The sequence below is a fragment of the Pristis pectinata genome, chromosome 3 (assembly GCF_009764475.1).
Source record: "Pristis pectinata isolate sPriPec2 chromosome 3, sPriPec2.1.pri, whole genome shotgun sequence".
NCBI lineage: Eukaryota > Metazoa > Chordata > Chondrichthyes > Rhinopristiformes > Pristidae > Pristis > Pristis pectinata.
Genome location: NC_067407.1, coordinates 90330392 through 90354686, shown reverse-complemented (window position 1 = coordinate 90354686; position 24295 = coordinate 90330392). Strand labels below are relative to the sequence as shown.

Sequence of the window (24295 nt, the reverse complement as noted above, 5' to 3'; positions counted from 1 at the left end):
TATTAAACAGAGTGTTCTCAATGCAATGGATGGTAAGAAACTGTATTTTAGTAATAAGCATAAGCAACAGCAAATGACAAAGTATACCTTGATGCACTGACTACAAGGCTAACACTGGAACTTAATAATCAATAGCTGAATTCTCCCTGTTCTAAATCACAAAGAGACGGAAAATGTTGTTACCAAATGGATCATGCATAGAAAAATCACCACAGAGAAGAAACTCACTCTAAAAGCTAGAAATTCAATCACATTGGGCATCCTTGTTTTGCACCAAGCAATTGAATTTAAATGTAATCTTGATAACAAAACACGAATCCCATGCCTAGCGTATGGTGGGAAATGGAATCATACACTTTTGTGCGTAAGGGGTCTCAACACCGTTCATTGGCCACTTAGCAGTAAAGTTAACCAACATGCAATGCTAATTAGATGTCACAGCTACAATATTGGTATGTGCATATGACAGTGAAACTGTGGGTCTTGACTGGTAAAGGAAGCCTGAACAGACAAGGCCATCTGCTCTGACAATAATTTAACAGACAGGCCTTCATCAGATCACTGTTGGGGAGTCTTCCAGTAAAGACAAAAATAAATGCTTTTCCAATGGGCTAAGTAGCCAGGAAATTTAAATGAACATCTCAAGGGTTGGCCCGAAGGATGAAAAGTTTGTAAGGGACTTACCTGACAGTCTCAGTCGAGTACTGCGTTGGGAGGATTAGTCATTTTGGGAGTGATCAATGATGGTTTTTCTGGGACAACTTTGACCCAGTTCCCCACATCACTCCCAAAGGTGACTGAAAGCATGACTGGCAACGGTGAAGTAAATAAAATTTGGGATGATCAAGAGGCCAGAATTGTTGAAGGATAAATACCTTGGCAAATTATAGAACTGGATGTGGATACAATGATATGGAGGGGCAAGTTTTGAAGGAGTTTGAAAACAAGGTACAGTTAGAATATTAAACAATAGCATCCCATTTAGAGTCTACTCCTTTTATGCAGAATACAGTCTAAACAACAAAATACAAATATCTCTACAAGCAAACTTGATCAGCCACCATTTTTCAGATATCTGTAGGAAAAAATAACTACCTGATTCATGTCTTCTTTAAAGCTTGCTAATCTAATGCAGATTTCGTCTCAGTCACATACCCATTATAAAATAACAATCTTGTTTGCATTGCTTTAGTTTTTCCCAGAAACACAAGTAATGATGGATTTTAAATATTTTCTCCAATAAAATAATTTGTGCTTTTTGAGATTCCCTGCATAACGAGAAGTTCTGCAATCTTGACTGATCTTTTTCTTTGAGCCCATTTCAACCATCAGCACCCTCAACCAGTTAAGCTACATACACTTGAAATAACTTGGATGCCCCAATTATCAACATATGTCATTTAAGTGTTTCCCAAAACTTGATAAACTTTGTTAATGCCAGCATTTTATGTATTGAATACTCTCTCTGTGATCAAATAACCAATTCCAAATTCTTCCTCACTCTTTCTATTGGTGTACATATTTCATGACCCTTCTTCCAATAAAGACTCACCATTCACAACTGTAAACTCATAAGCGTAAGATTAAATACAAACCGTATATTATCTATTGCAATAAATATCTCATACCTTCAATCTTATCATCGATCTTTTCCATTGATTCTTTATTTCCATACTTCTTTGAAGATGGAGAGTTTGTATTCAGATCCTCTTCATCTGAAAGAACAAAAGAAAATTGTACAGTCATGAAGCCAATGCTTACCTTTCTTTTATGCTTCTCTGTCATTTTAATGAGTTAACTGAATCAATTATATTGCTTACCGCCTTCTTGCAATGAGACAATCCCATGTTATTTTATGTGTGTCCATGAAGGACATTTCACTTATTACAGCATCAAAGCTCTCTTATAAGAAATTGCAGACTATTCTGTCAGTCACACTCCCAGCATATAATAAAACAACATAAAAACTCTGCATGGAAGCTCTTAAACATGAAAGATTGTTATGTATTGCCTAGAGAAACATGTGATTTAAATGTCCTGATAAATGCATAATGTGTTATTAGAAGGCTGAACAAAAGATGATTTATATTTGCTGACAAACCTACCAATGAATTTCTTTAGAGCCATATAAAATTCATGAACAAATTCTTAATTCCATTTGGACTTGCCAAAGTTGGAACTAATAGTTGAATATAAATATAGTTTAATTAAATCCAAATGTGGCAATTTACTATTACAAATAATATTGAAAGCAATTTTGTCACCATATGCTTTTTGATGTTATTTCTAATTAATTTATACAATGTATGAATAATTATGCATTATTAAACTATCCAATGCAGCATTATCTGCCTACATCACTTAATTTGTTTCTTTTCTTTCAGTTGGTATTAAGCTTCAGATGGGTAAGATGGGTAGAAATGGCAGAAGCATTGATCATATCTGATGTGGTAGGAATGTGAATGACAGAGTTTGTAATTGCTTACAAATAAGAATGTCCTCTTTGTGGCAGTAATCAATTCATTGGTTTTTTTGGATACCTAAAAAGTGTAAGCCTTTTACACACAAATATTTACACAAACATACGTCAACTCATCTCCATTCAACCTTAGAATGGAGGACAGAATAGTGCTTTCAAAGAGCAAGTCTTCACGTGTAAAGAGACAGCTTTGGTCCCAATCAGAGATATATGTAGGAAAATTGGAGCTATGTTCTTGGAAGCTGTAGCCTGCTCAGTTGCAGATCTTCAGTTAACAATGCTGGGTTGGAGACTTGCACAAACTTTGGCTTCTCATAAGGCACAAGCTGATCCAACAATAAACACTGCTGTGGATATGGTAGATGCAAAAAAAACGCTGTGGGAAATGTGAAAGAAGTCTAACAATCTCGTTTAATTTTTATAATTTTCTATTATTCAGATCTCTTGCTTAGCTTGGTGGAGAAACTGGGAAACTGCACAAAGTGATGCTCAAAACAAATTTTGGACTACTTTTGATTTGTTCAATTTTGCCTTTAATTGGTATATTTTGCTGACTACATTAGCCAGATTCATTATTTTCATATTACCTTAGTGGTGCTTCTTAAATTGTATCTTATGCATAGATCAATCAGATGCTGTCTAATTTGCACTTTGCAGAAGTGTGATGCCAACACAAGCAAAGTGATGGACAAAGATGAAAATGCTATGTAATTTTTATATAATTCAGACACCAGCAGTTAACTTTATTTTCAGCCTAAGGTAAAAGAGGAAGAATTTTAAAAATACATAGCATCAGAGCAAACTCATGAAGCAAAAGTACAGCTGCAGTCAGATGCAGCAGGGAGGGAGGCAGAGGGATAACTATGATCTTCTGCATGAATTATAAGAGTGGATCAACTGGCCTTCTCTTTTGTGATTATATCTCTTGGCGATTATATAATTGATCAAAATTTTCTAAACATTTTCAATGGTGTGGCATTCTCCAACAAAACAGAATCTTTATGATTCCATATGCCATCAGGATACATCTTCATCTTCCTTTTGATGAAATTTGTCCTCTATATATCCTTAGATGGATTCATTTTTGATTAATTATTGAGAAGCTGCTTTTCTAGAGGTCATGCATTCTTTAAAAGTTTCTTCACTGTCTCCACCAGAATCACAACAAAGCTCCAAATATATCAGTCTTAATTCCTTTGCAGACTGTCAACAACAACTCAGTGTCATATAGTACCTTTAATATCATAAACATTATAAAATGTCCTAAAGAATTTTTCAGGAGCATTACATTGATATAGAGCCATAAATGGGTGGTATTAGGGCACAGCTAGTAGTACTGCTGCCTCACAGCTCCATCACACCAACAGTTCTGACCTCTATTGCCATCTGTGTGGAACTTGTATGTTCTCCCAGTGGTTGCTATGGTTTCTTCCAAATGCTGTTGTTTCCTCTGAAAGACCTGGGTTTGGTAGGTTAATTGGGTGCTACAGGTTCTCCCTGGTGTGTAGGTGAGTTAAGAACATAGAACAGTACACCACGGAACAGGCCCTTCAGCCCACAATGTTGTAGAATCTGAGGTTGCTGATGGAAATGTAAGGAAGAATAAACTAGGATAGGTGAATATTGGTGCTTGATGATTGGCATGGATTCAGTGGCCAAAGGACTCTAATTAGTAGGGAGATATTTGTGTGACAGCCATGGTTCAATGAAAGTTCGCTCACCTCTAAATCATGGGATTGTGGGTTCAAAGTTCACACTATTGATTAGATAAAAGAAAAATAGTCTGGCACTCCAGTGCAAGACTGTGAGAGTGCTGCATTGTCAAAAGTGTTGCTCTTTAAATGAGCTTGACGCCTTGTCGACTTTTTCAGATAAAAATGAAAGATTCCGAAGAACCATATCGAGAGTGAGCAAAAGAGTTTTCCCTGGTGTCCTGGCCAATATTTATCTTTCTATCAACTCACTAAATAATCAAGCCATTTGAACCAGCAGATCTATACTGGTGTTTATGCTTGACATTATTGTCCTCCTCCCGCCATCTCCTTCATCTTTATATACTTGTCTATGTTTCTGTTTAAACATATCTATGCTGTTCACCTCAACTAGTCCACATGGTTCTAAGTTCGACAGTTTCACCATTCCCTTTAAAGAGGGTTACTGAAATTTTGTGACAGAGTTCCAGTGTGCAGCACCTGGACAGCTTAAGTCGTGGATTCCAGTGGTGGAAGTGTTAATACAGAGCATGCTCAGGATGCCAGAAATGGTGAAGGGCAGAGTAATGAGAGGTGAATAAAGAGATTTGGAGGTGAGGACCAGGGAGGTCTTGACAAACAAAGATGAGAATTTAATAATCGAGATGGTACTGGAGTCAATAAGCATAAGGATAAGGTAACTGGGGCACTGAAAGTCAGAATGCAGGTAGCATTGTTTTAGAGGAGTTCAAAGTTACAAGGCAGAGGATTATTCTGGCACAATAGGAGCTGCAATTCATCAAAGTTATAAACAGCGGGTAAATGAGGACTATGTATGGTAAAGAGAATTCAAATAATATGTAAGAACATAAGAAACAGGAAAGGGAGTTGAACATTCGACTCTTTGAGACTGCTCCACCATTCAAAAGGATCACGATTAATCCAACATTCCTCAAGTCCATTCTCCATGATTCCCTGACAGAATATAAATCTATCTATCTCAGCATTAAAGACACACAGGGACCCTGTGGCAAGGAGTTCTAAAAACATGCAAATTGCAAGAAAAGGAATTTCTCCTTCATCTCAGTCTTAAATGGACACCCCTTTAATCTGAGACCATATTCACTGGCTCTGAACACTTCCATGAGAGGAAACTTCCTCTCTGCATTTAGCCTTGTCAAGCTCCATAATAATCCTATACATTTCAATAAAATCACCTCTTATAAATTTCAATGAGTAGAGTGCCAACAGTTTAACCTTTCCTCATGGAAGAGTCCCTCTGTGCCTGGGATCATCCAAGTGCAATTTCTCTGAATCTCCTCCAATGAAATAATATCGTTTCTTAAATCAGGGCATTCTAAATGTGGTCTCTTTAATACCATGAACAGTTGCAGTAAGGCTTCCCTACCTTTATACTCCAATTCCCTTGAAATAACACTAAAATTCCATTGGTCTTCTCTATTACCTGCTGCATTTATGAGCCAGCTTTCTGTGTTTCATGTACAAGAACCTGAAAATCCATTTGTGCTGCAGTTTTCTGCAGTTTTTCTCCAGTTAAATATTACCCTGTTCTTTTGTTTAACCTCCTTACAAAATGAACAACTTCACAATTTCCCACACTGGCAACATACTACCCATTCACTTAACTTATCAAACTGTTTGCATCCTCTTTGCAGCTTTCATTCCCACGTATGTCTGTGTTGGTTGTAAATTTGACTACCATATATCCACTTCCTTCCTCAAAGTTATTACTATATATTGCAAACATCTGTGGTCCCAGCACTCATCTCTGTGGCACACTGCTGGTCACAGGTTGCCAAACTGAAAATAATCCCCTTACCTCTATTCGCTGCTTCTTTCCTGTTAGTCAGTCCTCTATCCATGCCAATGTATTACTTCCAACATCATTGGTTCTCATGTTCTTTTGTAAGGCCCCTTGTAAAATGTTTCTGGAAGTCCAAGTACAAAATATGTACTTGCTCTCCTCTATCCACTCTGATCCAGACTTCCTCAAAGAACTGTAATAAATTTGTCAGACACGATTTCCCCTTTCATGGTTCCATGCTGACTCTGTTTGATTAGATGATGATTTTCCAAATGTGCTGCTATACTTCCTTTGTAATTGATTCTAACATTTTACCAACAGTAGATGTTATGCTAATTGGCCTGTGGTTACTTGCTCTTTGCCTTCTTCTCTTTTTGAATAGGCGTGTCACATAAATGAAAGATAAATATTTGTTACATTTTATTTGTGGTAGGATACACACAGCTCTGCTGTTTAATGAGGATGAGACGAGCAACCCACCATTTGATGTCTAATTACCAGTGTAAGATTCAATATTTGCAATCCTTGGAAAAGTTAAGTACATATTGGCAAAGGTTTCTTCACATAGCAATCTTACAAGTGGAGTTGACTGACTTATTGTTCTTCCATGAAATTCCCACAGCCTCATTGGAATAAGCATGCAGTTCATCTATGGCTTGTTTACCTATCAATACATAGTAAATACCTTCCTCTGCACCACCAAGTAATAAGAAAATGGAGTTACCCAAAACAAAATGACTGAATATGTTAAAATCACCAGTTCCATTGATGTGTAATGTCATAACTTGAATGGAAAATTATCAACAAGTTATCTAATTTCCAAGGATTGCAGTGGATTTATAGAATACTTCAACATATAAGATGACCATGTGCTTCTGCATGTTCTCGAGTACAGCTATTTAATTTCAGTTTCTGTTCTTTTTTTCCAGAGAACACAGAATTTGATTTTCCTTTCAGTTATTTATGTGACTTTCTTTAGAAATAACTATTGAATATGTTTCTGTCACTGATTCATGCAGCATACTACAAAACATTGTGTGTAAAACATTCCTTGTGTCACCTCTGGTTCTTTTATCAATCAACTTAAAGCTCTGTGCTCTATTTCAAAAAATAGAATTCATAATCTTCAGTATGATTGAATTCACATCATTTTATGAAATTGCATCAGGTTAGGTCAAATAATATTAAGGTCTTAAAGCCAGATGAAATATGGTGGCTCTATTATGAAATTCTAATTGAATATGCAATGACTTTAAGATCACACAGCCTGCTATAAAATTGGGAGCATGCAGACACAGGTTTCTAAGGTGAAGTTATGATCCCAATTTTGTTCCTGAAAGTTGAAAAAAGGACAATGAAATTGACTATTACAGAACTGAATTTCAGAAATGAAATAGTGTAGCCCCCTTTATATGAGCATGTTCAGCTAATTCCACTGAAGTCCAGATCTCCAAGGCCGACTTTATAAACCTAGTCACCAGGGACTGTTTTGAGATGAGTTTTTCATCAATAAGGAAATGGACAGAAAGAACAATTATGAGGTAGATTCTAATGGAGTTAGGTTTGAGACTATGCTGAAAAAGCTTTACACATAATTCAACCAAAACTGTTGAATTATCAGGGTTTACACGAGTACTAGCAGTATCTTTGCACTATAAAAAAAACCCTTTTGCTGGGCATCATATGGCTTTAATGTATATTTTCTGAACACCACTAAAGGCAAAATATATTTACTTTAGAAGTTGTTTCTTTCAAGAGCAAAAGAATGTCTGCAATGTCCTAGAAGCAAATATACTGGACACCATTTAACTATTTTTCGACAATAGTGGGTTTGACATCAGAGCGAGCTTTAGATATATTGGAAGATCTTCATAAGTGCTGTCAACATTTGTTCAGAGATTCTGAAAAATTTCTTTATCTGAGGGGATGTCTTTGGAAGATTGTTTGCTTCCTGAGAAACTCAGGGTCAAACATTAATCAGTGGGCTTTCAGCTCTTCTGGAAAACAGACTGAGGAGGATAGAAGGCATTCCGTCAATTTTGAGTACAATCACAGTATAGGTATATTGTATGTTTAAAGAGGAAGTATCTTGCTGATGTCTGCTTCTGAAAGCATTCCATTTGTATTTGTTAGGTCAGTCAACTCTGTAACTGATTACCCAGTTTCCACGAGAGTTACAGTTATCATAAGAGTAAGTAAGACAGTTGCCAGTAACTTTAATCTTTGTGCTATTTAAAAATTAACCCTTTGGTATTGTCAAGGCTTATTAATGATTCTTGACTGACTTCCATGAACAATAATAGGGTTTAAAAGCTGTGCTGAGAAGGCAAGTCTCCAAAGGAAATTGATGATGGCAATTGCTGATTCTGATATTAGCAACTTAGGAACAAATAATAGGCCTCCAGGAGGTAATTTTATACATGGTTAAGTTCCTTGTGCATTCATCTCAAAAGTCTTTGTTTCTGTAGATATTTGACTATTTTTGCTCATTGTGGCTCAGAAGTGGCAGGACCATAAAATCTGTTCTGCAATTTAGGCTAAATGATAGAGTTTCGGTAGACTGACTCATAGGAGGTTGGATGATTGTTGGCAGTGGGAATGGTGTGTGGCTGGATGGATAGGCAGCTCACCTTAAAAGGATATAACATAAATTAAAGGGATGCAGCTGTTTAAACATTCTAGACAATTAGGTTAAAGCCTTTCTAATAACTATCAGTTAAGTGCATTTTTTTTAACTGCCCATTTCTAAATTAATAGAACTGCTGATAAAAGTATGATGATTAAAAAAAGAATCATTTGCATTGCAAAGTTCTTATTGGAACTTCAGTGTGTCTCGAAAGCACATCACAAGCAAATAAGTACTTGTTGAAGTGTAGCAACAGTGTCCCTGCAGGAAAGGCAGCTGACAAGTTGCCATCAGCAAGCTCCCCTAAGCAGCAATGTGGTAATGGCCCGATAATCAGTTTTAATAACCTAATTTAATGGTTAGATATTGTCCAGTACATAATTATAAATCCCCTCCTCTTCTTTTAAACATATCATGGTTTCTTCTGCATCTACCTAAAAGAGCAAATGGGGCCACAGTCCAATATCTCATTCAAAAGATGTCACCTTTGACAGCATAACTTTCACACTATCGTGTAGTTAAGAATCGGCCATTTTGTGCTTGTCTTTGGAATGGCACTTGCATGTTCTAACCCATAGACAAATGTACCACTTTCTGATCTTCAGCTGGCACAGTTGAAAGATGGAAACAGCAATTAAAGAGATAAAGAAATGGGATCTGCGCAGCAACGGTGGAGCAACTGATGATTGTGAAGTGGAGAATGCCTGCAGGATGTGAATGTGAGATTGTTTACTTTTTCTGACATTTTAAGGCAACATCAGTGGAAGTTAAACAAGAACCATTTTTTGGAGGAGATTCTATGAGCTGTAATTGAACCAAAGCGGTTAATTCTGTGATCTGTTACTATGTGTTCAGACAACAGAAGTTTAATACATCTAGAAACAAGCACTATGCAGTAAAGAACTTATTTCCTTCAGGTTGGATAAATTCATCCAACCTGGGCTAAGCTTACAAACTCAAGTCTTATTACGAAGGAGATTCTGCAATAAAGTTTCAAAATCCCATAGGTTGACATTTGCAACATTATAAGACCAGGCTGTATTCAGATCTGCATCTTTAAAAGTAAGCAAATTACTCTTTGATTTATTAAGTCACCTTAAGTAGGACTTGTTTTGTAGAAATTTCAGGCAATTCAAATGAGAGTCAGTGTGCCTAATCGGAGCAGATCTAAAATGCTTGAAGAGTAAATGCTGGAAACCTTTGGAGGGATTTTAAAAATAAGACTGTTTAACAAAGCAACCCATCAATGGCATAAACCACAAGGCAGTTCTTAAAAACAAAACAAATGCTATAACAATCCTGAGAGAAAATTATAGACAACATTTTAGCTAAACCCAGAAAAGGATAATTTGTCTCAGAACTGTTTCAATGAAGAACAGTGCTACCATTGCTCCAGCCAACAGCTCTTGAATACTGAGGCGTTCATGGCCAAATGGAGGAAACTGGTCTTCAGTGATGAAGCAAAATAGGCAAATCATTTTACAGCTGGATGATTTGCTTTTACATTGAATTCCACAGTTGCTGATTCACAGTCACCTGGTTTATACCATTACCAAAGGTCAATTTCAACCTCACAGAACAATCTTGCCTAGAAGACTCAATAGCGATTTACTCAATTTTGGCCACAAACTTAAAATCACTCAGGCAATTGTAATGGCAATGAAACTGTCAGCCTTTGCCATCAGCTCACTACTTGAAATCTTTGTCCTTTGAAAACCAACTCTTCACAGAAAATCGTTTCTATTTATCCAATCAATTCTCAAGCCTCACCACAGAACTTAAGTCCAGCATTCCTGGTCACATTCTAATAAATGTCTTCTGCTGTCCTCCAAAGTTCTGACATCTTTCCCAAATTGTTATCCAAAATTGGCCATAATATTCCTATTGGGACCAAATTAGTGTTGCAATGCAGCAAGACAATTGCTAAGGAGGATTTACATAATGAAGGCTTTGATAAATCATACAATTTTTGGTCTAGTGATTTGTGACAAGAATGTTGAAATAGTGAGAATTTGCATCATTCATCTACTGATAATGGTAACAAAATGGTATTCATTCCTTGAAAATGAATTGTTTATGAAAACATGTAAACTTAGGAGTGCAAATAAACAAGGTGCAGTAGCAATTACGGCCAACTATCGTCTGATTAAAATAAGAGTTCCTAAATAAATAATACACTTAGCATTTAAGAGACTAAATTAGCCTGGTATTACTGTAAATAAATCATTACTTTATGAACAACTTCTATTTCCTTTTTCTAGCTACACGTTTGCAGTATAATGTGTTTGAACAGATTTTCTAAGTAATTCTACGCCAACCGTCAAAGTACTTGTTTTTGAAAGGTAATTTATTTCCTGCAAAAAGGAATATAACGCATTACCAAACCAGAGCTTGTGAAAAATGAATTTTCACAAAAGTCATCAATTCTGCTATGTCAAATCACAGAATGACATAGCACATAGTAAGGCTATTTGGCCTGTCACATTCGTACCAGCTTTGTAAAGTAGCCATCTGTCAGTCCCACACCCAAGTTTTTTTTTCCACGTGACCCTGCAAGTTAGTCCTCTTTCAGATCATGTGCAAATGTCTTTTAAAAATTCTTAAGGAAACTTTTGATTCGGTAGTATATTCCAGATATTGATTCTCTTCCTTCCCCTCTAATTCTTTAGAAAACTATTTTGCACCTATGACTAAGTGCAAGAGAATGCACAATTTCAGGAAAGGACAAGGGGGTTTGGGTGGATGGACACATGGATTTCAACTCATGTGGACCCTGCAAAAAACAGGTGGAAGACTATTTGAAATAAGAGCAATGCAGATATCTCATCATCTGCCAATTTAATGCTGCTGTTTACTTGTGCTTCAAGGCATCCCTCTGACTTTCCCTGAATAAACATAAACAGGGAGTTTGAAGTCATAAGGTCCCCAATGCAATTTTCACAGTCAACTAAATGGAACGCAAGGTTACATTCAACAAAAGTTGGCACACATCCAGTGAGGTAAAGAAAGAGTTGCTTTTATATAATGACTTTCACAATCGTCAAGTTATGTACAGTCTATGATAAACATGTAAGTAAGAGAAATCCTGCATCTGAAGAAGCCCCAGGAGGAGAGGGACTGTGGCTCTATGAACCACAAAGTGAGCCATTATTCTCACTGAGACCCCTCCCCTGCCCACCCTTTTTCAGCAGTAAGAGATTCTTCCATAATTTGTCTTGGCATCCCTTTATCCAGATGCCCTCAAGCTGCCTCTGGACCATATTTCTAAGTAGACACTCATCAACTAAATTCATTGGAAGTCAGACTGCTCACAGGAATTGGGATTTCCACCCTAGTGCCACTGCTCAAATCTCACCACACATCACCCCCGGCCCCCCAACTCCACAAGTTTGCTTGAATGAAGGCAATACTTTTGCTGGAAGATTTACCTTGTAGTTAAAAAAAAGTGTTCAATAATTTAAGTACCTCCTCCATTAGAATTATCCGTTCCTTTAGAATTAGCAGTTGTTGTAGATCATAAGATGCTGCAGTTCAAAGGACCATTCCCACTTTATTGAAACTCCCTTTCCCACTCCCCTACTTGTTGTAAACGTCAAATAGTTTTGCCTGCAGCATGCCAAATCCATGGTTCAAAATGGAGGCATTTTGCCAATGTAACTAAGAACATTAGGACTCTGTGCACTGAAGAAAAAGGACCTGACACTAAAAGTAATTACAAAAAATTGTTATTTCTTAAGGTTATTTAAAGTAAATATTGTAATATTGTAATGCAGTGTAGATGAGGAAGATCATTGAGGGCTTGATTGCAGAGATCATGACCACTAGATTAGTACATTTAGGGAAAAGTGGGGACTGAATATTGGATTTTTGCCCATTGATCTAATATACAATCCTATCAGTTACAAGCATAGATTCACTGGGTGACTCCATTGTTGCACACAAGGCTGTAACATTGCACTGCAATTATAATCATTGAAGAGGGTAGTATCTGAAAATCAGGATAGGCAGCTGAGGATTTGGGCTTGCCAAAAAAACAGCACTTAAGACTGCACAAATTGAGGAAAACTGCAGTTCTTAATGAAAAGTCCTTTAAAAAAAACTAAGCCATTAAACTGGCACAGTCATGCAATTACTGTACCCTATCAAAGGCACTAAATTAAAAAGTAATTCCCATCTGCTGCTGTGGGAACAATGTTGAACATTTTTTCTTAATTCCACTGATAGTCACTTCTGCAATCTTTTCACAAGCCTCTAAACATTTTTTTTACTTTATTAGCAATATGGATAATTACCAGTTTTGTGCAGATGTGGCAGATTGCACAATGTGTCACAGGGATTTTGCAGTGCCATTTACTTGAATAAATTGTTGTGGTTTATGCCACAATCTCTATTTCCTAACAATATTAGCATTGCTGTACAAAAGCAAGTGCTTAAGTTTATTATTTTCCTGGGAATACTTTCAATTACACCTGGCAATTTCACATATTTTCAAATCACATCAGTCACACGTAACAGAAGAATCACATCCTATATTACAACAATGGACTCAAAAGCTTCTAAAGTGCAATGGGAGGACAGAGGTCATGAACAGTGTTCCAGAAATACATTCTTTATGTAGTATTTAAACAATTACTTCAGACATTTGGTGCCTACACCTCTGAAATTTTATTTCTGTATCCTTCCTACATTCTAATGTGATCCAGTTGTCTTACACCCCACCGTTATCCACGTACAGCTGAAACTGAGGATGGAATTCTTCTTTTGATTGGGCATGTAAAGCCTCATTGAAGGCAGTGACAGTTATTAACAACAAAACTTGTTGCAGAACTATCCAGCAGACATTTATCTTGATTTATTGATTTGTAGAGAGTCTTTTTATTTATTGTTCATCATTAATTAATTAACTTTGAAAAGGCTGTGGTAAGACGTTGTCTTGAACTCCTGCATTCAGTGTAGTGAAGCTACTCCCAGAATGTTGTCAGTGGGAAGTTGCAGAATCTTGACACAACAATGAAAGGACAACAAATGTTGATGTCAGTACGGCATGCAGCTTGTGAAGGGATCCTGGAAGCAGTGTTGTTCCCATACATGTGCTGCCCTTCTAGAAACAGTGGCATTGCTCCCTTGCTGCAGCCAGTACGCTGCCTGGCAATTTTAACTGGTGTCTAGTGGGAATGGCAACCCTTTGTTTCCAATTTTCCCCTTTACAGTCCTATGTCAAACAAAAGATGACAGCCACTACATAACACAGCACTGGAAAACCTTATTAAATAGATGCTTAAGTTTATTACATCATTGTGTGAAGGTGATGTTCTCTTTAGGTGAACCATGCTCTTAATTTCCAGCAGAACTAAAGAAACAGGCTGATGAGCTGTCCAGCTCTGTGAAAGACCCCATGCCCTCATGACACTCCAAAGTACCTCAAAGCCAGTGAAGTACTTTCTAATGTAGTCACTGAAGTGATACAGGAGATGCAGCAGCCAATTTGCGAACAGCAAGTTCCAGCACATTACAATGTGGTCATTACGAGACAAAGTGACTTTAGTGATGCTGATTGAGGGATAAATATTGAGGAAACTCTCCAGCTCTTTTGCATAATATAGCTAGCAATTCCTTTTTGTGCATCAGGGAGAATAGATGTGGCTTCATTCTACAGATGCTACCTCTGAGAGTGCAATCCTCCAGCACTCTTCTGGAGCATCAACCTGGAAGGAGTGTTGCAGTTAAATTGCTGAAATGGGACTGCAACTGAGAGTTGAGAGTGCTGCACAGAGAGTACAAGGAACAAATGACATTTTAAACAACTGATATTTCAAAGCTCCATATGATAACCCCTACAATTTCATCAGCAGGAATGCCTTTTAATCTATTAATGTCCAGTAGGCAGGTGATCTCAATGATCTTATCTCTGCATGGAAGTACCACCGAGGAAGCTTTCATGTCTTTTTCACAATAATGACCCACAGCATCCCTGATGACTCAACTCTACGTAACCCAAATGATATTCTGCCCTGTCAGGGAGCCGAGAAGGCAAGGAACAACAGATATAAAAATATGTAACACAGCAGACCTCAGTCATTCCCAATTATTAATTTAAGTGGCTGTGGGAAAGCATTCGAGGTCAGGCAAGCAAGAGTCCAAGAATCACCAAAGTGTACAGTCTGATATTGCAAAGAATAAAGGCTTGTTGCTTCAAGAAGCTGAAATGGATTGTGGTGAGGAAAACAATGGGAGATCAGACCTCATGCACATTTAAGGCAGATACACTGGAAGAGTATGACATGAAGCGACAGACAAAGGAGAACGTAATTTATAGTATTGTGCTAGGTTGCCTTTTTTAAAGTTTATTCACAGGACTGAGCATATACTGCCTATCCGTAACTCCTTCTCAAGGTGGTAAAGAACTGCCTCCATGATCCATTGCAGTCCATCCACAGTTCAATATAACTCAATGACTTGGTCAGCCACTTCAAAGCATGTCTAAAGTTTAAGTATATTGATGTGGGTCTAGAATCACATAATCTTTAAACAGCCAGTCACCATGCTGGATTTGAATTTGGGTCCCAGCAACATTCATTCAAACCTCTGGATTGTATGTCTAATAACACAACCCCTATGCTATTGCACCTTCATAAAATCACTTCAGAGCTCCGTGGTCTCTCTTGAAACATACATTGCCGTTAAAGAATTCTATAAGCATCCAAAAGAATAATCACAACAATCCACAAAGTTTAGATGATACTTAAAACTAAACAACTTACAAAATTGACCACTCTCCATAAAATGCAACAGAGAAACTTAAATGGTACAGCTAAGCCATCATTTGGACACCATGTTACCCTATTTCATGAACACTAGGAATAAACATAGTATGCAGATAATATGCAGATTTTCTGCCAGGATAGCTACTTTTACTAAGTTCACAAATGGTTGATGGGTATTAGTTTCAGGCCTGAAAACGCCTGTTTTCCAGGTGCTAAATAGCGTCCTGTACTCCATAAGATGGCCTGGAACAACATGCTTGTTAGCTTGAGTAATCTATGTTCCCTTTGATTTACAGGAAAATAACATACAGACCATGCAGACTAATAAACACACAAGAAACACGGGGCTCTGGTAGTGCATCCGGTTTGTTTAAGATACGTCTCAGTCTGTGCACAAGTCCACAATGCTACACGTATGATCAAGTACGTCATTTGGCAATGGCATATGTATTTGCAAATGCTATACTGCTTTCAACCTTTACAAGAAAAGCAAGAGTGAGACCGGACTAAAATTTACATATGTGCTAGTTTCACTGATTAAATGGGTTTTGAATTCTCTTCAGTCTTCACAACTGCACCAATAATGTTTGTGTTGATCATGAAGACTCACCAGATGCTGTTGATGTAGCTCCATCCCTGGACCCAGTGAAGGTATCACTTCTTGACTCTCTTCAGTCACCTTCTATATCAACTCTCCTTCAGCAGTTGTATGTCTCACTTCAGAAGTACATCCAAACTCATAATCTTTTGTATTATTCACTTAGGTATTTTGTGCTGAAAACAAGTGGTCTATGTGAACTTTTCTGAATTTCTCATCAATTTTATAACTCCACAATCTCGCCAATATCTCATTTTCTCGTCTTTGACTGGTCTAGTGGTGTCAGCACATGAACCTTAATATGTAATCTGAACATTTACACCATGCATTATGAGTTTTACTAGATGGACTATGACCTCACGATCTACCTTGTTGTGACCTCGCACCTTATTACACTGCACTTGCTCTGTAGCTGCGACACTTTACTCTGTACTGTTATTGTTTTTACCTGTACTACATCAATGCACTCTATACTAACCCAATGTAACTGCACTGTGTAATGAATTGACCTGTACAATCGGTATGCAAGACAAGTTTTTCACTGTACCTCGGTACAAGTGACAATAATAAACCAATACCAATACCAACCCAAGCTATTGGTGCATCAGCACTTCTGCAGGAGTACACTCTGTTGTGGAGAGCAGTGTCTATCTGTAGCTCTGAAGAAAATCTGCTAGTCAATGATTCACAGTAAGACCATTCTGCCTTGCATGACTTGCTTTTTCTGTACCACCTTCACTGTACTTATTGATCTTTCGATTTCTCCAGTTGAGAACAGAAGATGTGGAAGTGTGAAGCAAAGTTTGATCACATTTCAAACTGAAATGACTGAAATTTTGATTACCCAATACTTTGGAAGACCACATATGGTGGAAATAGATCAGAGATCTTCTATCATGCGTTTAGTGTTGCTGCTTCTACCCATATGCTTTACTCCAATAAACAGTCGTCCACTATGGCAAGGAAATTTCTTCCATCAGTCTATGTGGACATTCAAGAATGTCAACCTGGCTCTCTTCCACATTTGAACTAGTGCTCTTCATGGCTGTGCTCTGCAGTCTTGGCAGACCGTCTCTCTTCCAGGTCCTTGTTAGTAGTGCTGGGGCCAATTGGCAATGATCTGAGCAACAGCTTTCACCTTAGTGGTGCCAAAATATTCAAAACGTACTTCTAGTATTTTTCTCCTTAGTTCTTTAGAGGCAATAATTGTGTTCCTTTTGCTGCAGCCACGATTGCAAGACAATTCATAATGTGTGTGATACAAAGGCGTTATACTTTCATCCATATGTCCAAATCAGTTCAACCTTTCAAAAGTATATTCCTATACTTGCAATAACATTGTATCCTTCTAATTTAATTTTGCTATCTCCATTGCTGTTACAGGAAAACCTTCCTCTACTTCCTGCACTGTGAGTATTTTATTCACTATGTCTGTATCAGTGCCTTTATAAAGAATTTTAATAATGTCTTTCCTGTGCTGTTCATCTTGGATGTTGGTATTCAATATCATAATCGTCCTGGTTCAGGAAGATGGTTCACTGCTGCTTCTTTTGAGCCCACCATTGTGGAAAATACTGACTTGGGTGCAGTAATATCTAACAAGAGTTTGTGGTGGGTGACTCAACTAAATGGTCTGCCTAACAAGAACTGCTGGAGACTTTTGATCCCAAATATAATTCCTACTGTCCCCTTTTCCATCCCAGCACACTTTGATAATGTTTGACAATGGGTTTTTCCTTGCAGCTGTCCATATTGTGGTTTGCAACTGTCCACTCCATAATTAGAGGCATCCCAAGAAGCTTTAGCCCACCAGGAAGGACCAAATCTTATTGAGGTTCCTTTGCCCAGCACTATGGCTCATACACCTTCAGCAATTGATGCAGCAGTGTCTGAATTGCAGCAAGGTCCAGCATAAACCTGGGAAAACATTGGACTATGTCTGGAAAATTCGATGGGTCGAATGGCCTACTTCTGCTCCCTTGTCTTGTGATCTTGTGAAAAAGCTGAAGTTCAATGGTGTAGTGACATAACACATACTTTGGGACTCAATAGTATAGTTCAATTAGCAATGGTTTATTCACAGATGCTGAGTACTCAAACTTGGACAAATGGAATTTTCCAATGCTTGAGAGAAATTACTCTGGTTATTCTCATCCAGCTCCAGTGTATGTATGTTAAATGGCTTTAACCCAATCAAATACAGTTTGTTGACATAAGGAAATACAGTGCACTGTTGTGATTAACCTGTCACAACCAGAATGGCCATAAATGGAAACAAACTACATTCTCCTTTCCCCTTTTCAAAAAGTAAGTTATATTTTGTTTCCAAATTAACTGGGGAGCTATGGACAGGATTGCAAACTCTGGTCAATCTTCTCATTAGATCTAATCTTTTCTTCACCTCATCCTCTGCTTTTGGAAGAAAGCATCTCACTTCCTAACTTCACAGAATAATTGAATTCAACAGACTTCTTCTGGTAATACATGTTATCTTCCATAGTTTGAACAGCATTTAAAAGTGTTTAAAACTATGAGAGGAGTAGATAAAGTGGATGGTAACAGTCTTTTCCCTGGGGTAGGGGAGTCCAAAACTAAGAGGCATAGGTTTAGGGTGAGAGGGAAAAGATTTTAAAGGGATCTGAGGGGCAACTTTTTCATGCAGAGGGTAGTGAATATATGAAATGAGCTGCCAGAGGCAGTGGTTGAGGCAGGTACAATAGTATCATTTAATAAGCACTTGGCTAGGTAAGGATATGGGCGGAATGCAGGAAATTGGGATTAGTTGAGTTGGCACCATAGTCAGCATGGACTCGTTGGGCTTAAGGTCCTGCATCCATGCTGTATTGTTCTAAGACTCTACAACAGGTGCATACTTCAGTGCTGATGTTTGATGACTCAGGTGAATGTTAATGTAATCTGTTTTAGGTAACGAAACTCAAGCTAAGGTATTATTAAAATACAACTGCACTTCAACTAACTCATGTATATTTCTTGCTGGAACAAGTGGACAGCATGCAGACATTCCTGATTCTGTCAGAATTTGGACAATGCATAGCTTGGAACCATAAATAGTAAAAACAGTCCCAATGTCTGATTTGTTATAGTTCACTTTGTTGGGACTGGGAGGTGGGGTGGGGTGGGGTGGGGTGTTCAATACTTGGATAAGATTGTTAATCTAAATGTTTCTCTTAGTGGAACCTGTCTTGACATAGTTCTTTTGATACCCTTGTTTCTGTCCCACTCTGTCAATAAGATTCAATTGTATTAAAATAAGAAAAAAATACTGGAAATCCCTAGCAGATCTGCAGCTTCAGAACTGATGAAAAGTCAGCAACCTGAACGTTAACTTTATATTTCTCTGCACAAATGCTGCCTGATCTGCTCAGTATTTCCAGCATTCTCTATTTTACTTCAGATTTCCAGCATCTGCAGTATTTTATTTTCTGGCCATACTAAATTCAGTCTTGTTGTAACCTCCTTTTTGTTAGAAGTTCTGTTGGTGTATGCTCTGTACTATTATGGAGTAGTTCTATATTTCAACAGTAAATTGGTCAACCATGCTTCATGCTAACAGATGCCAATCCTTGGAGAACTTACTTCTTTAAGGCTTCTTTACCTAATTTGACAGAACATTCAGCTGCTTCACTTGATGCTAGATGATAATACATGTGTTTGATACATTTTTTTCCTCATAAGGTCCTTAAATTGCCATGGACAAAATTGTGGTCTGTTATGAGAAACTACCATCTCTAGTATACCATGACACCCAAATGTATGTCCCCTGGTAGTAGCAATTTCCAGGTGGCTAACTTCAAACCATCTGAATAAGTTTCAATGGGGATGAAAAAGTGGCCCATTTCCTTTTCACAAAAATCCACAAGACTTATTGTGGAGGTCTATGTGGCCTCATCCACACTTATAGAACATAGAACACTACAGCACAGTACAGGCTTTTCGGCTCACAATGTTGTGCCAACATTTTATCCTGCTCTAAGATCTATCTAACCCTTCCCTCCCACATAGCCTCCCATTTCTCTATCATTCATGTGGCTATCTAAGAGTCTCTTACACGTCCCTAATGTATCTGCCCCCACAACCTCTGCTGGCAGTGCGTTCCATGCACCCACCAACTGTGTGTAAAAAACTTACACCTGACCTTCTTCCAATCACCTTAAAATTATGTCCCCTCACGTTAACCATTGTCGCACTTGGAACAATGTTTTCACTGGGTTTGATATGCATTGCTGGCATCAACTGGTCAGCTACTCTTGGTCACCATCCAAATCTGGCTGGCAGACACAGTCCAGGAATTCCCATGGATGAGTAAGGATGTTACAGTTCTTCAAGGAAGCTTTGAGAATAGCCCTGAAGTATTTTCTGCGTCCTCTTGAAACAGCAGGTATTAGCACAGAATGGCTTCACTGTAAACAACCTTAATCACATGATAAGTCATTTAATCAAAAGTGGAATGACCTTAATTCTCCATCTTTACAATTCTTTGATTTTGATCAGCCTCGAAGGGTGCCTTCATAAGCACAATTGCAAATTGGATCTTTACTTGTTTGTTCTGGAATTTCAGAAGCTGTGACTAGAACATCATCACTCACTTGACTTGGTGTATAGATGTTTGGAAGAAAGGACAGAAACATTGAACATTTTCTGTTTCTAGTTCAGATTTACAGCATCTGTAGTTTTATATGGAAAGGTTGGGCAGGCAGGGACTTTATTCCTTGGAGCATAGGAGGCTGAGGGGTGACCTTATAGATGTACATACTGTCATGAGGGGCATAGACACGGAAGGGGAATCAGAAACGAGAGGGCATTGTTTTAAGGTGAGAGGAGAAAGATTTAAAAGGGATCTGAGAGGCAACTTCTTCATGCAGAGAGTGGTGAGTATATGGAAGGAGTTGCCAGAGGAAGTGGTCAAGGAACGTACAGTAACAACATTTAAAAGACACTTGGACAGGTACATGGATAGGAAAGGTTTAGAAGGATATGGGCCAAATGCGAGCAAATGGTATTAGTTTAGATGGTACCTTGGTCGGCTTGGACTGGTTGGGCCGAAGGGCCTTTTTCCACGCTGCATTACTCTGTGACTCTATGATTGGTAGCTTTACATTTTGATGTCATGAGAATCCACACATCCCTGCATGACTTTCATGCTCTCACCAGAATATGTCTTCAGATCCAGTTTGCTTTTTATTGATGGTTTTTTGCTGAACTTCTTGATGAACCTCTCTTTGCCCATTATTGAGCAGTCAGCAGCTATAAGCTTATTCACATCAATATTCTGGCCATTAATTTCACTGTAATTTTTAGTTTCTTGCACTTTCCATTGCTGCTGTTAGCAACATATTTGCTATTTAAGCTTTGCTCTTTGCTCTGCCCACCAGCTGCAATAATAAGCAAGCCTATCCTTTGTGGCTTTCTGCTATCACTGCTGTCCTTGCATTATGACCCTACCAGGCTAACATTATTCTGGCTTGTATTCTGGGCTTAATTTCAAACAAGGGGTCACAAGATAAAAGATAGGAACAACTTCTTGCATAGGTTGGTGAATCACTGGAATTCTCTAGCCCAGAGGGCTGTGGAGGTTATATCATTGGAGGTATCTAAAAAGTAGAAAATGTTCTGAAAATCAGGGAATTGAGGGCTGGCACAGAGGAGGAGATGAGGTCTGAGGTAAATCAGTCATGATCTTACTGAATGACAGGACAAAGGACTGAGGAACCAAGTAACCTGCTTCTGGTCCTTTTTTATGTTCTTCAACACTGAGGCACATGCCCTTTCTTTTGTTGCTGAAACAGCTTCTTTTGATGAATAATCTCCACTATAATTGTCGTAGCTTTTCCTATCACCCTTTTCTTCTGCATCAAATTTGCTCAAGGGCTTGGGTTTGGTATTCGAGCTCTCTCCTTCGCTACTGCTGTTCACCATTGTACAGTGTTAATAGTAACATTATGCACCAGCCAAAACACATTGGTATATTTTGGAGCCAACTTCATTGATGTGACAATTTTACAGACATGGTCAAAAGTTAAATCTTGCGTATTTCATAATTTAGATTGAATTTATTCATCTGTTAAATTACTACACATGTCAGGAAGGTGCCAAATTTACAGTGCTGAGACAGATTCTACAATATGTAGCAACTCACCGTCCGAGCAAGCGAACCGGCTCGGCGGTCAGGTCGCGCGTCGTCGGAGCGGCGAGGCCCAAGATGGCGTTGGGCCTTCGTCTTCCCTGAGCGACAGGGAGAACCCGCGCGTGGGAAAGGTTTGATGACGTAGCGTATACATCATTGTCGTTTTAAGTGGGCGGGAACAGTTTCCCTTAAAAGGCCCGCGCAAGGCGGGAAAATAAACCAGTTCTTGTTCTGAAACTCTTCGACTAGTGTCTTGTTTTTCACATCGCGGTAGCAGCCGCTACAAGTATAATAATTAGTGACCTCTCTTGACCTTTGGCTTCTGGTTTCAAATTTGTTGCTTTCTACAATCTCCAAGTGTGCTGGATTACAGTGATTCTATGTGTCCTCTATTACCTTTTTGAATGAAACATCGCCCAACTTACATCAGGAGATCCGCTAAAGTGGTGTATGTATCCAATTCTTTGTGTAGATTCCTTTCTTGTACACTTATGTGGTTTACTTTTGAACAATCACGCAACTTCAAATTCAACAGCATTGTTTCCCCTGAAAATCATCTATGTCCATTCTGTGTAAGAACTGAAGGGCTCACACGATTAAACATTAATGTGAAGGTTCCTGAAGTGGCTGGATTGCATCTGCACTATTCCTGCTTCAACGGTTATACTCGATGATCAGCATGTTGAAGATTTTATTTCCCCTGTGCTCGAACAAAACTCGATTTCCATTTCTTCAAGTCTGCACATTGAAGTTACAGGGACTATTCATTAATTTTCTGACTTGTCCTACCTCCCTGAGTATATTGTCACTCATACATTCGATGACTTTGTTACCTTGGGCAACAGCAATTCTTACCCTTGTCACCATTGTAATTTATGTTCCTGTGTGAGTTCCTAATCATTAATGCAGAGTAATACATGGAAACATGGAAAACCCTGAAAGATGCATCCAGTTTTATTTGAGGTTCTTGTCAGCTTCCACATTTTTAAATTTTAAATTTAAATTTTTAAAAAAAGTTTTACATTTTATTTACGGCGTGGTAACAGGCCCTTCCGGCCCAATGAGTCCGCGCTGCCCATTTTAAACCCATATTAACCTACCCGTACGTCTTTAGACTGTGGGAGGAAACTGGAGCACCTGGAGGAAACCCACGCAGACACAGGAGAACGTACAAACTCCTTATAGACAGCGACCGGAATCGAACCCCAATCGCTGGTGCTGTGATAGCGTCGCGCTAACCGCTACGCTACCGTGCCGCCCCTATGAGTGCGTACGTGTGCACAACATTACACACATGATCAAATACATGATGTTGTGACATCACAGCAAGTAGAACCAGCAACCAGTGTTCAACCCTAACCACAGTACGGTCTGTGTGGAGTTTGCATGTTCTCCATGTGACCATGTGCTCCGGTTTCCTCCCACATTCCAAAGACACACAAGATTAATTGGCAACTGAAAGTTTCCCCTGGTGTAGATGGATGGAAGGAGAACTGGGAGGAGTTAATGGATATGTGAGAGAGAGAGAAGGTTGCAAGAAAGTGAGTGGGAATTGCTCCGAGAACTGACAGAGACTGCATGGGAAAAATGGCCTCCATCTATATTGCAATAAGTATAATGACATTTAGCTCTTCCATTGGCAGCACAAGATTAATATTCTCAAGTCTGCAAGCACTGCTTATGCCCAGGAAAACAATGGACCTTAAGAAACTGCCTGTTTAACTAAAGGAACTGGGGTAAGCTAGAAAACATAATTCCCTGAATGAGGTAAACTATTGCTCCTGGATGAGGAGCAGGAGCAATAGTTCACCTCATCCACCAATTCCACCCCCCTCCCCACCATTCTTCGACTGCAACTTCTCCAAGCCACCCCCAACTTTGATCCATCAATCACATCTACCTGCATGCCACTGTGTTCATGCCACAAGCTGAGCACTGATCAATCTTCCTTCCCTCCACCTGTGGTAATCCCCCAAAACTGGCCACAACTGCACCCCAATCCTACTCCTCCTTGCACCACTGGTCCCACCATTACTCTACCTGACATAGTCATCCTATTCCTCACTCACTTGAGGCAGCAACTGGTCCCACAGAGGTCCGATCACCTGCAGCTTTGAGCTTTGCCATTTGCTATGTGCAGTTTCCATGGAAATATGTCCTAAGATTG

At 38.7% G+C, this 24295-nt stretch overlaps 1 protein-coding gene across 1 annotated transcript in view; it reads right to left on the bottom strand.

The window, feature by feature from the left end:
- The window catches only part of LOC127567988 (ADP-ribose glycohydrolase MACROD2-like), an 874651-nt gene that overhangs the window by 53232 nt on the left and 797124 nt on the right, over nt 1-24295 (bottom strand). The window contains exon 12 of the mRNA XM_052011231.1: nt 1629-1715. Coding sequence (XP_051867191.1) covers nt 1629-1715 — 87 coding nt within the window. The remainder of the gene's footprint in view (nt 1-1628; nt 1716-24295) is intronic.